The 12,882-nt window shown below is 29.3% G+C and overlaps 2 protein-coding genes across 2 annotated transcripts; both read right to left on the bottom strand.

The window, feature by feature from the left end:
- Positions 1-484: 484 nt before the first annotated feature.
- Positions 485-931, bottom strand: OCT59_005871 (uncharacterized protein; the record flags this gene model as incomplete). Its single annotated transcript, XM_025324890.2, has 1 exon — positions 485-931. The coding sequence occupies one exon, from the start codon at positions 929-931 to the stop codon at positions 485-487; it is 447 nt and encodes a 148-aa protein (XP_025183945.2).
- Positions 932-7,962: 7,031 nt separating this feature from the next.
- Positions 7,963-10,245, bottom strand: OCT59_005872 (uncharacterized protein; the record flags this gene model as incomplete). Its single annotated transcript, XM_066140902.1, has 1 exon — positions 7,963-10,245. One exon carries the CDS (start codon positions 10,243-10,245, stop codon positions 7,963-7,965), a length of 2,283 nt encoding a protein of 760 aa, XP_065997745.1.
- Positions 10,246-12,882: the final 2,637 nt, after the last annotated feature.

A 12,882-nucleotide genomic window follows, 5' to 3' on the forward strand; every position in this document is an offset into this window, starting at 1 on the left:
TAAAGTTTGAAAAATATTTTTCTAATTACCGTATTACCAAAAAAAATAAATAAATAAAATTATGAATAACACTACAGACGTCACTACTTACTTTTGAAAATGCCTCGCATACAGTATCGTACATTATATAACGACCTATTATGCAAGAGTGAATTATCTGATTCAATTATAAGGCTGTATTTCATTATTATTATCAATTCCGTTTTACAAATTAATTATGCTTTGCGTCTTTAATATATATTAGTTAACATGTATCATTATTGCTTTTTTGTTACTATTACATTTGATATGTTATATATTTTGATCAATTTTATTTATTAAACATAGTATGAGTAATAAAAACAAATTAAAATGTTAACAAGTTTAAACAAATAAAATAAAAATTCATTAAAATATAAAATAAAAGTAAATAACAAAAATAAAATTCTCTAAAAATTTAATTTAACAAAAAATATAATATCCGAAATATTGTAAACTCTAATAATTAACCGGTAATAGCACCATAAGAACAACCCACAAAAGCTTTATTTTCGTCTATAACTACAATCGAAATAGAGTATGTTGCAGGTAAACTAGCATCTACTGGAAACGTTGTTGTTACGCTGAGAGATGTAGTTGGACACGTGACTCCAGAAGAACAAATATCGACAGAAGCTAGCGAGCTAATTACATTGTGAGCACCATCTAAAGCTACGGCAACCAATGTAGCACCTGGGTTAATACCACTATCTATGGTTCCGGTAGCAGTAACAGTACAATTTTGTCCAGGAACGGGAGGATCAGGTTGAAGCGTTACAGTAAGTATAGGCAGAGATCCTTCAGGACATGGACCAAACGTAGTAGCTCTTTTATCGAGTTGATAGTATGGAATAGCATTGACCATTGAAAGCGTGACTAATAAAATGACAACAAAAATGAGATTTTGTTTCATGATTTCTTTGATGAATGTAATTGTTGTTGGGTGATTTTTAAGATATTAGTGATATTAGTTGAGATAAATTGATTGTAATTTGTAATTACTCGTTATCAGAGTGAGTTGAAATCTCTGCTTTTTTATAAGAAAAAAAAAAATAAAAGATCGTGAACCATCTTTCTCTTATCTTCTCTTTTTAAAAATTTCATTGACGCAAGAAATCTTTCGGGAACGCCATGTATAACGCGCAATAAATGAATATGCAAGAAAAAAAAATGAATGATATTCCTTGATGTACTATTTAATAACGTATGTACAAGGTCAAATATTATCAAGGCGCTTGATAGATATAACATGAAAAATTTTTAATTTCCACAATACTTAATATTGTATGAACTTAAAAAAAAATAAATCGTAATATGCAGAAAATGGTTGGATCATTTAAGATAATTCCGACTTCTCCGATTTAAAAAAATTGCTTTCCAGTGTACAAAGAAAAAAAATGCAGGTTTACTCTATGGTTCCGCAAAATTTTGATTGAACCATCGGAAATTTTTTATTTGTTGCAGCTTTTTGACATTTATGACTAATTCAATCAAAAAATTGGAATATTATGTTATGCATGTAAGATATCTTATGCGTTGATTTTTTTTTTCTTTTAAGAAAAAAGAATAAAGGCGCTCTTGCCACTATAATAAAAAACGCCTCATTATATCAAAAGTGTCTTATCCATATGCAGTACAATTAGAGAACTTTCTCAAAAGAATTTATTCTAGATATAGTATCTTTTTAAATCAATTTTTGGAAGTATGTTTATTTATTTATTTATTTTATTTTATTACTAAAAGAGTGTTAAAACCCAGGCTATTACAAATAGAAGAAAAAAAGAATTCGAAAATACTTAAAGCTAATATATGTGTATAGACCTTTGTTCGTCATCCCCTACGGGACCCCACTCTTCGATCTATACTCTTTGATAAAGTAGGACTACGCTAAAATATCAAATGGGAACCATAAAAAAAACCATCCGAGAGACTAGCGGCTATCTAAAAAAAGAAAATTAAAGGGCGGCTAATATAGTCTAACTTTATCTACAGTATGTGGTGAGCGAAGAGGTTATATGGTGTAATAAAACAAATTATGATCAAAAGTAATAGAATCTATAAAAGTAATTGATAAAGATTTAATCCATGGTAAATTATGGCGAAAATTACTACTAGTTAAATATATCCAAAATATAGAATCATCAAGACTTCTAATAGAAGTCATGAATGGATTAGTATATCCAATATTCATGATATTATGATTAGTGTTGTCACCGAATGTCGGGTTATCATTATCGAGTCGACGTCGTTTCTTTCGTTGTTTTGGTCGTTTTAAAAAAGATTTTTTTGATATACCATTAATAATCTTATGTTCTTTCCATTTGATATTGCGAGCTTTCCATAGTTGATCGTAAATATCATGATGTAAATCAAATAAAAACAAAATAAGTAATTTTTTGATTAACTTTTTGTGAATTTTTGCGTCTTTGAACGGAGATAAGAGACATTCCGGGACCAGATTAATCAGGAGGCAGTGCAATTCTGGCGCATCAAGAATCGAATTGATAGGAGAATTAAAGGAAGTGAATATAGGAATATCAAAATCGATATTGTTAATATTAATTTTTTCTTTATCCATATTGTTGATAATATGAGAACGAAATTTCTGTTCATGATTTCTGAATATAAATTTCAAAATCTCTATCGACTTTGGGCAAATCCAAAAATGTTCATTAGATTCTATAGCTGAGGAGCATAAAAAGCATGAGTCATATCCATTAAGGATATCCGGGAAATTCCGGTTAAGAACGTCCAACGTAGGTAAAGCATAATTTGAACATTTGATACGCCATCCAACGTGCTTACTATACGATTCGCTTGTAGATTTTTGAAAGGGGTTGTGATTAATCCATAACTGTGAGTACTCCCAGTTGATGATATGAGTAAGTGTGAATGATTTGAGGGTTTGTAAAGGTTTGAGAGAAATTTGACGTTCGATGTTACGGAAATTAATCGGTATCTTTAATGTTTTCCTAATATTACGATCGATAATAATATCGTTGTTAAACATGACATAACCTTTTTGTGCCTTAACACCTTTTGGTGAGATTGAAATTATCCTATTAGAATCACATCCATCTTTGGCTAATATGTCGGCTTTATCGTTATATTCAACTCCTGAATGTGCCTTTACTTTTGTGAATCGTACCTGTAAATTTAGCTCAGCTATAATTTGTTGAATAGCCTGCCAGAGAATAATGTTATTGATCTTTTGTTTTCGTCTTGGTGTTAATTTATAATTCGATAATGATGTAAAAGTATCGATCGTGCATTGACTATCTGTAAAAATATTAATTAAACTATTAGGCGGACAAACTATAAGGCATGTCAATACTGCCATAATTTCTGCTCTAGTAGAACTGGGCCATTGTATAGTTGCGCCCGAAAATACTATATTTAAATTAATATTCGAAGTAAATACCCATCCAAAACCCATACGAGGATTATCATCATCAATTTTTAAAGAACCATCAGTATAGAATTCTAAATTAGTGAAAGAAGCTAAATTATTAATTAAAATATAAAATTCATTAAAAATATCATTAGGTAATAATAAACCATTTACTAATCTATGATTAACGTTAGAAGGAATGTATGAACAAGGGGTATTAGATTGTAAAGTAATAACTCTATTTCTAAATGAAGGATCTGTTCTAATTTTAAAATCTCTAAAGGTGTCTGCACGTAATTCACTGTCAGACTTGTGTACGATAAAAATATTATTAAATCGATTATTATCTTTTTTGTATATATTAACATGTAAAGTGATTGTAAAATTAGATAAATAACTAATAATACATTTAGGACGAACGTCACCAACGTAAAATGAATCATGAAGATCACAACCAGTACAGGGCGTAAGTAAATTAGATCTGGAATGTGGGGTTAAATTATGGTTGGGATTAGACATATCAACAAAAGGGATATGATGTTCTAAATAAACCTTTGGTGAATCTCCAGGAAAATGTGATTTTTCCAATATTTTTCCATAAACTATACATGAAACTCGTGGCGACCAAAAAGCAGCCCATTGATTTTTACAAGGAACGCTATGATTATTACATTTAATTATCTTTGGTCTTGGAAATCCAAGGTCGGGTGACATGTTATCAGGTTGTGTCGTGAACTGTAAACGATTTGTTGAAGGATTTAATACAATATTATCTTTGAGAAAATCATACCATTTAGGTCGGCGTCCTCTCTTGTTTTTTAATAATTTTTTGATTTCTTTCCAAGTTTTTAGAAAAGCACCATCATTACTAATTATTTGATCCAAAAAAAAGATATTTTTGTTTTTTAGTGACTTAACAAAACCAAAATATTTTTTGGGGTCGACAATAAAATAACTAATTGGATGTAAACCTCCAGTGACATTATATTTAAAATTTGTATTAAATGATAAATTGTAGAAATGAAAAATACACAATAGATTTTCTAAACGGTTAAAATGTTTAGAAGGTTTGTGAAAATATTTAGTTGTTTCACTTATATCATTTGTCCAAAGTTTACATTGTGATGTTAAAAAGAGGAATTCTATGATTTTTAATGTGACTGGATTATTGATTTGTGCATTTAATAAGGATGCTTGGGAACGCAACTGTGAATCCCAAATATTCAAAATATTGGGGTATATCGGGTTATGTACCACCGAATTAAAAAAGGATTTTGGTAATGATAAGGAGTGTTTAAAAATTGAACGTAAAATTCTATTGAATTCGTTACATTTGTTTGGTTCGATAAAGATGTGTTGCGTTAAATATTCAATCCTCGGTAATAGTACCTTATTAATAATGTACATCACGTGATCATGCGTGATTTTTTTCTTACGAAGTTTAAAACAAATATAATGTAACATTTTTTTGATTTTGTTGTACGTGAATGATGGTGAATTAGCTATATTGACGTGGATGCCTAAAATGCGTTCGTCTTTTCTCTTTGGAATAATTTCGATCTCAACGAGATCATTACCAAATTGTAAATTATATCTGTGGTTCGGTTCATTCAAGAGTTTTTCATCGTTGGTTAATAATTTTGTTTTTTCTTTGTTGATCTTGATATTCGCGAGCGAGTAGAAATCATCTGCTATTTTCAAATTTTCTTCTAAATTTTTAAGCGTATCAGAAAACCATGTAGTGTCATCTAAATAGCCTATTAATTTTATTTCAATATTTTCTTCGTGATAATCATCTAATCGGTGAATATTCATTGGTAAAGATGCTTTAAGATGATAACCAGAATGATGAGACGAATTGATTTTGGCGAACATTGGATCATAATATATTATCCATAAGAGTGGTGAAATTATTTCTCCTTGAATGATGCCCTGTTTGGTTTCATATGGATCTGAAAGAGTGTCCATTAAAATGATACGATTTTTGTGGCCTATAAATAAATTTTCTATAAATTTAATGAGATTAGAAGGAAAATTAATCCTTTTTAACGCCAAGGAAAGTAAAGGTAAATTTATTCTATCGTATGCCTTGCTGAGATCCTGTAGTAACAGATATAAAGGATTTCCATTTTGTTGTTGATCTTCAATTATAGTTTGAATATATAGGATTATCTCATTACATGATGCTCCTTGTACGCCAGCTTGATTATTATATTGAAGTATGTTATTAGTACTCAAATAATAATTAAGTCGAGAATTAATAATTTTGACCAGGAGTTTTCTGAAACAATCTAGTAATATTATAGGGCGTGTATGATTAATATCATAATTCCACCATGTGGGTTTGGGGATGGGGTACAAAAAAGCTAATTTGAATTGATCAGGAATTACTTCATTAATTAAAATATAATTGAAAAGAGATAATAGAACATTGAGAAGTTGTAATGGTAATTGTTTAATGATTTCATAAGAAATCTTATTAGGTCCAGCGGCTTTTGATGTTGGAAGATCTTTAATAGCTGATTGTAACTCTTCCAAAGTAATCAAATCATTTAAACGTTTTTGAGCGTCATCAGGAATACCTGATATAGGTTCGTAAACAGAGCTCCATTCTTCTCTCAAGGGTATAGATGGGTCATATGCCAATGGTGACTTATCTACTTTACCTATATTACTATAATGATCAATAGCTATTGATTCAATTTCATCTTTATCTGTCGTAAAAGTAAGCGTGTCAGTATCGTCCTTAAAGACTAATCTATCTAATTTTATCTTTTCAGGAACACGATCAAGTATTGAAGTGAGCATACGTTTTTGGTTTGAACGTAAGTCATTATCCCTTCTATTTATAAATTTTTCTATCTTGTTACGTTGGAAATTACTGGTTTCTTCTTGTAATTGAGCATCTATATAATTTTTGATTTTTAATAATATTTTTAAAGACGCCTCGTAATGAGATGAAGTTAAATAAGGTGACCAAATAAAATTAGCTGCTGTAAGCTCGAGACTTAAAGGATCTATATTAGAACAAATTCTTTTCAATCGATTTAATTTTTTGTGTCCGTTCCAAAAGTTCATTGAGATGTAAATGTTAGAAGTTTGTGGTGTAAAATATCTATTTAAACTTCTAATTAAACGTGTAATATAATGTTGATCATTTTCTAATATCCTAATTTTGTACGACATTTCGTATTGATGATGATTATGTTTAATTATAGGAAAACCAATTGCGTTAATAGCTGATTGAATACTTTGTACTATATATTCAAAAGTAATATTGACATATTTTTGAGGGTTATTTGGTGTAGGGTTTCTGTTGGAACGTAATAAAAAATTATCCCAAACAAAATTTTTGAAATCTACCCATTGTGCTTTTGTAATTTTCTTATAATTATATCTTTCGTTGTGTGCTAAAGAGTTTTTTCTATTTAATTCAATAGAATCTGGTGTATTAGTAATAAAATTGATATTAGAAGGATTAAAAAATTTATGGTTTAAAGCAACCAAAATTAATCTATGATCAGTATGGATAGGAGCGTCTACTACTGAAGCGCAAATTGTATGAGAGATAAGATTGGGTGAAACAAAAATTATGTCTATATATGAAGTATGATTTGAAGTATTTTTAAAAGTATAAGAAGGTGTTTCATTATAAATTTTAACTATATCTTTATAAGTGTGGTGTCGTAAAGTAGTTAAAAATTTTTTATGATAAAATGCTAAGGTCACATGACCATCGCTGTTGTCTTCTGTATCATTTGTTGTCAACGTTGTATTGGGTTTATGAGGATTGATATTAAAATCACCCATAATAATATTTTTTTTGTATTGATTTTTTGAATTCAAATGTGTTTTGAGATATAGATTGATTGATTTTAATGTTTCAGTATTATTTTTTGATGACGTAATTGGTGGTAAATAAATACCTAAGACGTGTAATTGTTCATGTCTTTTAAAAAAAAAGGTAATATGTATAAGGCGTCCAGGGATATGTTCAATCTTTTGAATTCGTTGATATAATAATGAGGATATAATAAATGACACACCACTGGCTGATTGTGTGGGTGAAGGATTATGAATGATATAGAAAGTTATATTTTTGTTGTTTTGTATATATTTAAATGATATTGCTTTAAGGCGTATTGTAGGAATATTTTTGGGGTCTTTTAAATGAGTTTCAGTTAAAAGTAAACAATGGATATTTGAATCAATCATGTATGTGATTAAGTCATGTTTTTTGTTTGTTTCAAAACCTCCTTGTAGGTTTAGAGTCGCGAAATTAATTGAAGAAGATGAATTAAAATTTGAATATACCGGAAAATCCCCATTAAACCCTGTCCTCGTATGATCTCTTTTTTTGTTTGTTTTATCAGTGTTATTATAATTTTTTTTGTTGTTTTTTTGTTTTTGTAAATTATTAAATGAAGAAGAAGTAAAAGAAAAGTTATTGATCGGGTTTAGAGGCCGATCGGTATCTAATAAATTTGTGTCCATCATTAGTACACCCTGATAGTTTGAGAGATATTACTCGTTATGTGGTAGATATTAATCTACTATTGTTGCCTATGGCCTAAGCCAAGCATATTACCAAATTTGTTACTAATGGAAGAAGTAATAGTGGGGTAACCACCTGTAGGTCTTGAGGGCGTATAGTCTGTGTCTGGGAATACATTATGAGTTTCAACTGTGCTAGATGATTCGTATCCGCTCTGTGAATCATTATATTCTTCTTGCAGATGTTCTTCAGTGACGAATTCATCATGAGAAGGATAACTGTAGTTATTTGATCCATACGCTTGGTTGTTGTCGTTAAATTGTGAGAAGAATCCATTTTGTTCCAAGTTTTCAAGGAAGGATACTATTTTTGGTACACCACTAATTGTAGCGGCTTGGTTATTCATGTTCTCATTGATCGTTGTAAAATGTTGATTGAGTTTTTCCATATTGTTCGCATGTCGCGTTTCTTGTTCCTTCAAAAATATAATGTCTTTTTTATGTTGTTTATCTGTGATTTTTAAGCCCGTTATTTCTGAGCTGAGATCTTTAATAATTGTTTCTAAATGAACAATTCTATTAAGCAGTTCATCGTTGTTAGAGTTGTCTGCTGCCCTTTGTTTACCTTTGATTGTGGGTTTGTTGGTGTTACTGTTATTTGGATTAACATCCCAGTTATTCATGTCATTATCTGGTATGATCGTGGAACGAGATGCGGGGCCACGATTATAGCGTTTGTCACGAGGAGCAAAGGTAGAATTATTAGGTGTTTTAGTTTGGTAACCCTGGTTAGGTGATGGTCTTGTATTATGACGACCATGTAGATTAGGACGGTTACGTTGTGAGGACATTAAAGGTTTGATTTGATCGTAAGATAATTTAACATTATCATTAAGAGTATAGGCGTTTTGTCTTTTCAAGAATTTTTTCCTATATTTTCTTTCTTTGTTATGTGGGATAATTGTGTAATCTGTTTCGCTACAATCATATACGTTGTGATTTTCCTTTCCACAAAAGCCACATGTGTCATTTAGATTAAATTTCAGGGCAGGGTAAATATGTAATTGGAATCCTTGAAAGTTTGTATCGAATTTTGTAAATTGTACATGATTATCATCATCAGTATTACAATATATGTTAGCTACTTTGTGTAGTGAAACTGGTTTAGTAGGGAGAAATTCGATGGATCGTGCGTTTAGATGATCTGTTAAAGGAATTAGATCCAATATATTAGCATTGAGGGGGATTCCTGTAACTACATACGTAGGAGTAGTCCTATTTTTAAAATTATGTTGTTGTTCGTCTATGGGTACTATTCTGATGAGGAAATTTTCTATTAGAATGCCCCATTTGTGTTGTGATAATAAGTATTCTACTGCATTTGGTTTGTTGAATGTAAGCGTGACTTTTTTGTATGTAGGCGATCTTCGATTGAATTTTATTCTAGATGGTAAATTACGATTGGTAGTACGCCTATTGGGGATGAATTCTTTATAACTATCGATGGCGCTGCTGGTGAAGTTGGCTATGTGTTTGATTAAAAGATTTATATCATAGTTGATAGGCACGTTTAATAAATTGACTGAGCGTGCCCTTAAATTGCTGATATCATAATTAATCAGGTTGTCTATAGCTTCACGAGAATAAATTTTTGGCGCAGTATTGTTTAACAATGCTACTGGTTTTTCTTTTAGTTTGTTGAACGTTATTTCTGTACCAATAAGAACAGTGTAGAATTCTATGGTGGCTTTTTTGTTGGTTTTGTATTCAATTATATCATTTTCCATTAAAAATGCATTTTTTAGGTCATTGATAATTTCGTTGTTAGATTTTTCTTTATCAAATTGGTCTCTCGTGAAAAATAATATATATTGACTATCTGAACGTGAGTTATATTCCTTAAAAATTTCTAAGTTATGTGAATTTACATCATTGTTTGTATCAGATGTAATTTGTGTATCTGCAGATCCTCGTGTAATTCCTTTATTTGAATTATTTTCTGGTAGATCTGTGTCCATTGCATCTTGGCTAGTGATGATTGGTGCTTGTGAACTACTTGAGGATGTGTCACGTGACCTAGCGTCAGGTTCAGAAGAAATTGGTTGTTCCATTTCGTTTTTGTCGTCTATATTCATATTATTGTCGTTGTTATTTGGAGATGAGGGTGAAGAAAAATCTTCAGTTTTTTTCAACTTTTTCGTTGCCTGAGTTGAAGGTGAAGCTTTTTCATTAGCTTTATAAGTTTCTGCGACCATTTCTTCGTCTGATAGATTAGAATGGTTCTCAAATTGTGTCTTTTGATTTTGTCTTTTAGTACTTTTGGAGCGAGTATTTTCTGCCATATTGTTATATGCTTTTCACGTCGGAGAGGTCAAAAATTCAATAAAATTTATATGTTTATTTACTGGAAAAATATTTTTCTATGTGAAGTTCGTTAGTTGTATTTTGGTTAAAGGATCGACCATTTTTGGAAGTATGTAACTTAATTAGGAACTCAAGATCAACACCGTATTTAAATCACGTGATGCACGTGATATGAAACTACCTACAATCAAATCATATTTCATACCGTCTTTAATACCATTAATTTACTTACAATAAATAACGACACAGGAATATATTCAAAATTCGATTTTTTTTGCAGAATCCTGACAGAGATTTTACTACAAAATTCGATAAACTAATAAACATGAATATAAAGTAACTTTAGCATCAAAAATTCCAATAAAGGCAATAGGTAAGAAGTGGTGGTGTCAACCGATAGCTGATCAGCTAATGTTACATAGTGATTTGACAATTATCCGATCCGGTATACAAATTGAAACTGTTAAGCGTAAAGTGGTCGTGGCAAAAACCTATTTTTTTCACCTGTATAGTTATTTTTAAATTGTATTATATTAATTGAGTATGTCTTAACTAAAACAAAATTAAGGGCTAATAAATATTATTTAAAATATATATATATATATATATTTTAATAAACTTTGTATGCTTTCTTCCTATTTTTAAAAATATGTATTAATTTATTTAATTATACAATATAGGAACTTTTAATATTATAAACTTATTATCGTTATCTAGTTTTGAAAGTTGGTATATAAGGAAAAGTTTTATGATAGATATTATACCAATATTTGATTTGAATAATTAAATTGCTGTCGGTCATGTGTACGTTCTGATGGCCAATCTGAGAGATTTTTTAATCAGATATTTATTTAACGAAAAAAAGCTTAATTTATCTTCTCATTTTTGGCCATTCCTATCCTAGATATCCGAACATTGATTAAAATTTTTTTTTTCAGACTCTTTTTTTTTAGATTGGATCATTTCTTTTTAATAATATTTTTTTTTTCAGTCTTTTTTAGACCAGATCTTTTTTTTAATAATAATATTTTTTCGTTCTCTTTTTTTGAACCGGATTTTTTTTAATAATAATATTTTTTTTTCTTTTAGACCGGATCTTTTTAAAATATTTTATCAAAAAAAGATTATACTTTTTTTTAAAAAAAAAATCATGACAATTTCATATAGCATTGTTTGTTACAAAGTTCACTTACGATATTAGGACGCTAATTCGGACAAAAAATTTTTTATAGAAATCTAACAAAAACATTTTTACTCAGAACACTGATCATAAACTTGGTTAATTAATGCAAATGTAACTTACCAAAACAATAAAATTTCTATGTAACCTTTTTTTGTGTATCATCAGATTTTTTCTCCTTCTCATCCGATTCTCTGATTTAGCCTTTTCTGAAACCAGTTATAATCTTTTGGTGTAAATAGCTCTTTTATATAGTACATTCATATTTATGGTTTATTATATTCACAAAAACAAGAAATTTAAACCTAAGGAATTGTATGTGTCATTGTATTACTACGCTTGTGATATGTCGTAGAGGTCCTAACTAGATGAGTTAAATATTTATAATAGTCTCTTTTCTTGATAACTACAATTATTTTAATTTAAGTTTTTATTCTATGATGGATTTGCTTCCACGTTCATCTAATCATCTTATTTCTTTCCAACATCATATGGTCTTAGACGGATTAAACTTAATCCGAATTCCGTTTAGTGGCATTGAATCTTACATAAGAAATTTCTGGAAATTATCGAAAATGTTCCACTTTTACCACATCAGCAAATTTTTGAATAGGAATATTTTCATTTGATTTATTTTTTATTTTATTTTATTTTTTTTTTGAAAAAAAAAAAACCTATTTATAGAAGGTCGATCATTTTTTTCAACCTTATATAATGTCCCGTAATTAAATTATGTTTAATAAACTCAATTAAACGTAAATATGTTAAAAGTTATCATAAACTGTTGATTTTGAATATACTGTGAATTGCACAGCACTTCAATGTTCTACAATTATAGTGATCTCAATTGCAAGATCTTGTTTCATTTTCCTTCACTTCACTTCTTTTCTACTCAAGTTCAGTATCATTATTGTTTGAAGAATAAATTATGAATCATTTTGTTTCACTTTAATAACTTAACCAGAAATATATTTGGGCATGATGATTCAAATACATTTTACAATTTATCGTACAGGAAGAATTCAGAAAATAATAAATATTCTAAAAAAAATTTTTTACATAAACAATTGAAATAAAAAGGTTTTAAAAAAAAGTCTTATTATCCTATTTATAAATAATAACAACTTTAATAGCGAGTTCTTCTTAAACTGATTGGAGCGTTAAAGTTTAAAGTTTATAAAGCATTCCTAATAGCTAAAGAACGAATAAAATAATTACACTTGTGGGAGTTAAAAAGGGCGAAAATCCTAAATGATCGACATCCATATAAAGGTCTTTGTTTGCGCCATTCCTCGTGACTGTCGATAGTTACCAATTTAGAATATAACATTAACCTTGTTTAGTCAAGCGGTTTTGTAAAACCGTAAATATTCTTATTTTAAAGATGTGGGCTTTATTTTGTAACGTAATTACTAATTAGGTGATTATCACAAAG

The sequence above is a fragment of the Rhizophagus irregularis genome, chromosome 14, assembly GCF_026210795.1.
Source record: "Rhizophagus irregularis chromosome 14, complete sequence".
NCBI lineage: Eukaryota > Fungi > Glomeromycota > Glomeromycetes > Glomerales > Glomeraceae > Rhizophagus > Rhizophagus irregularis.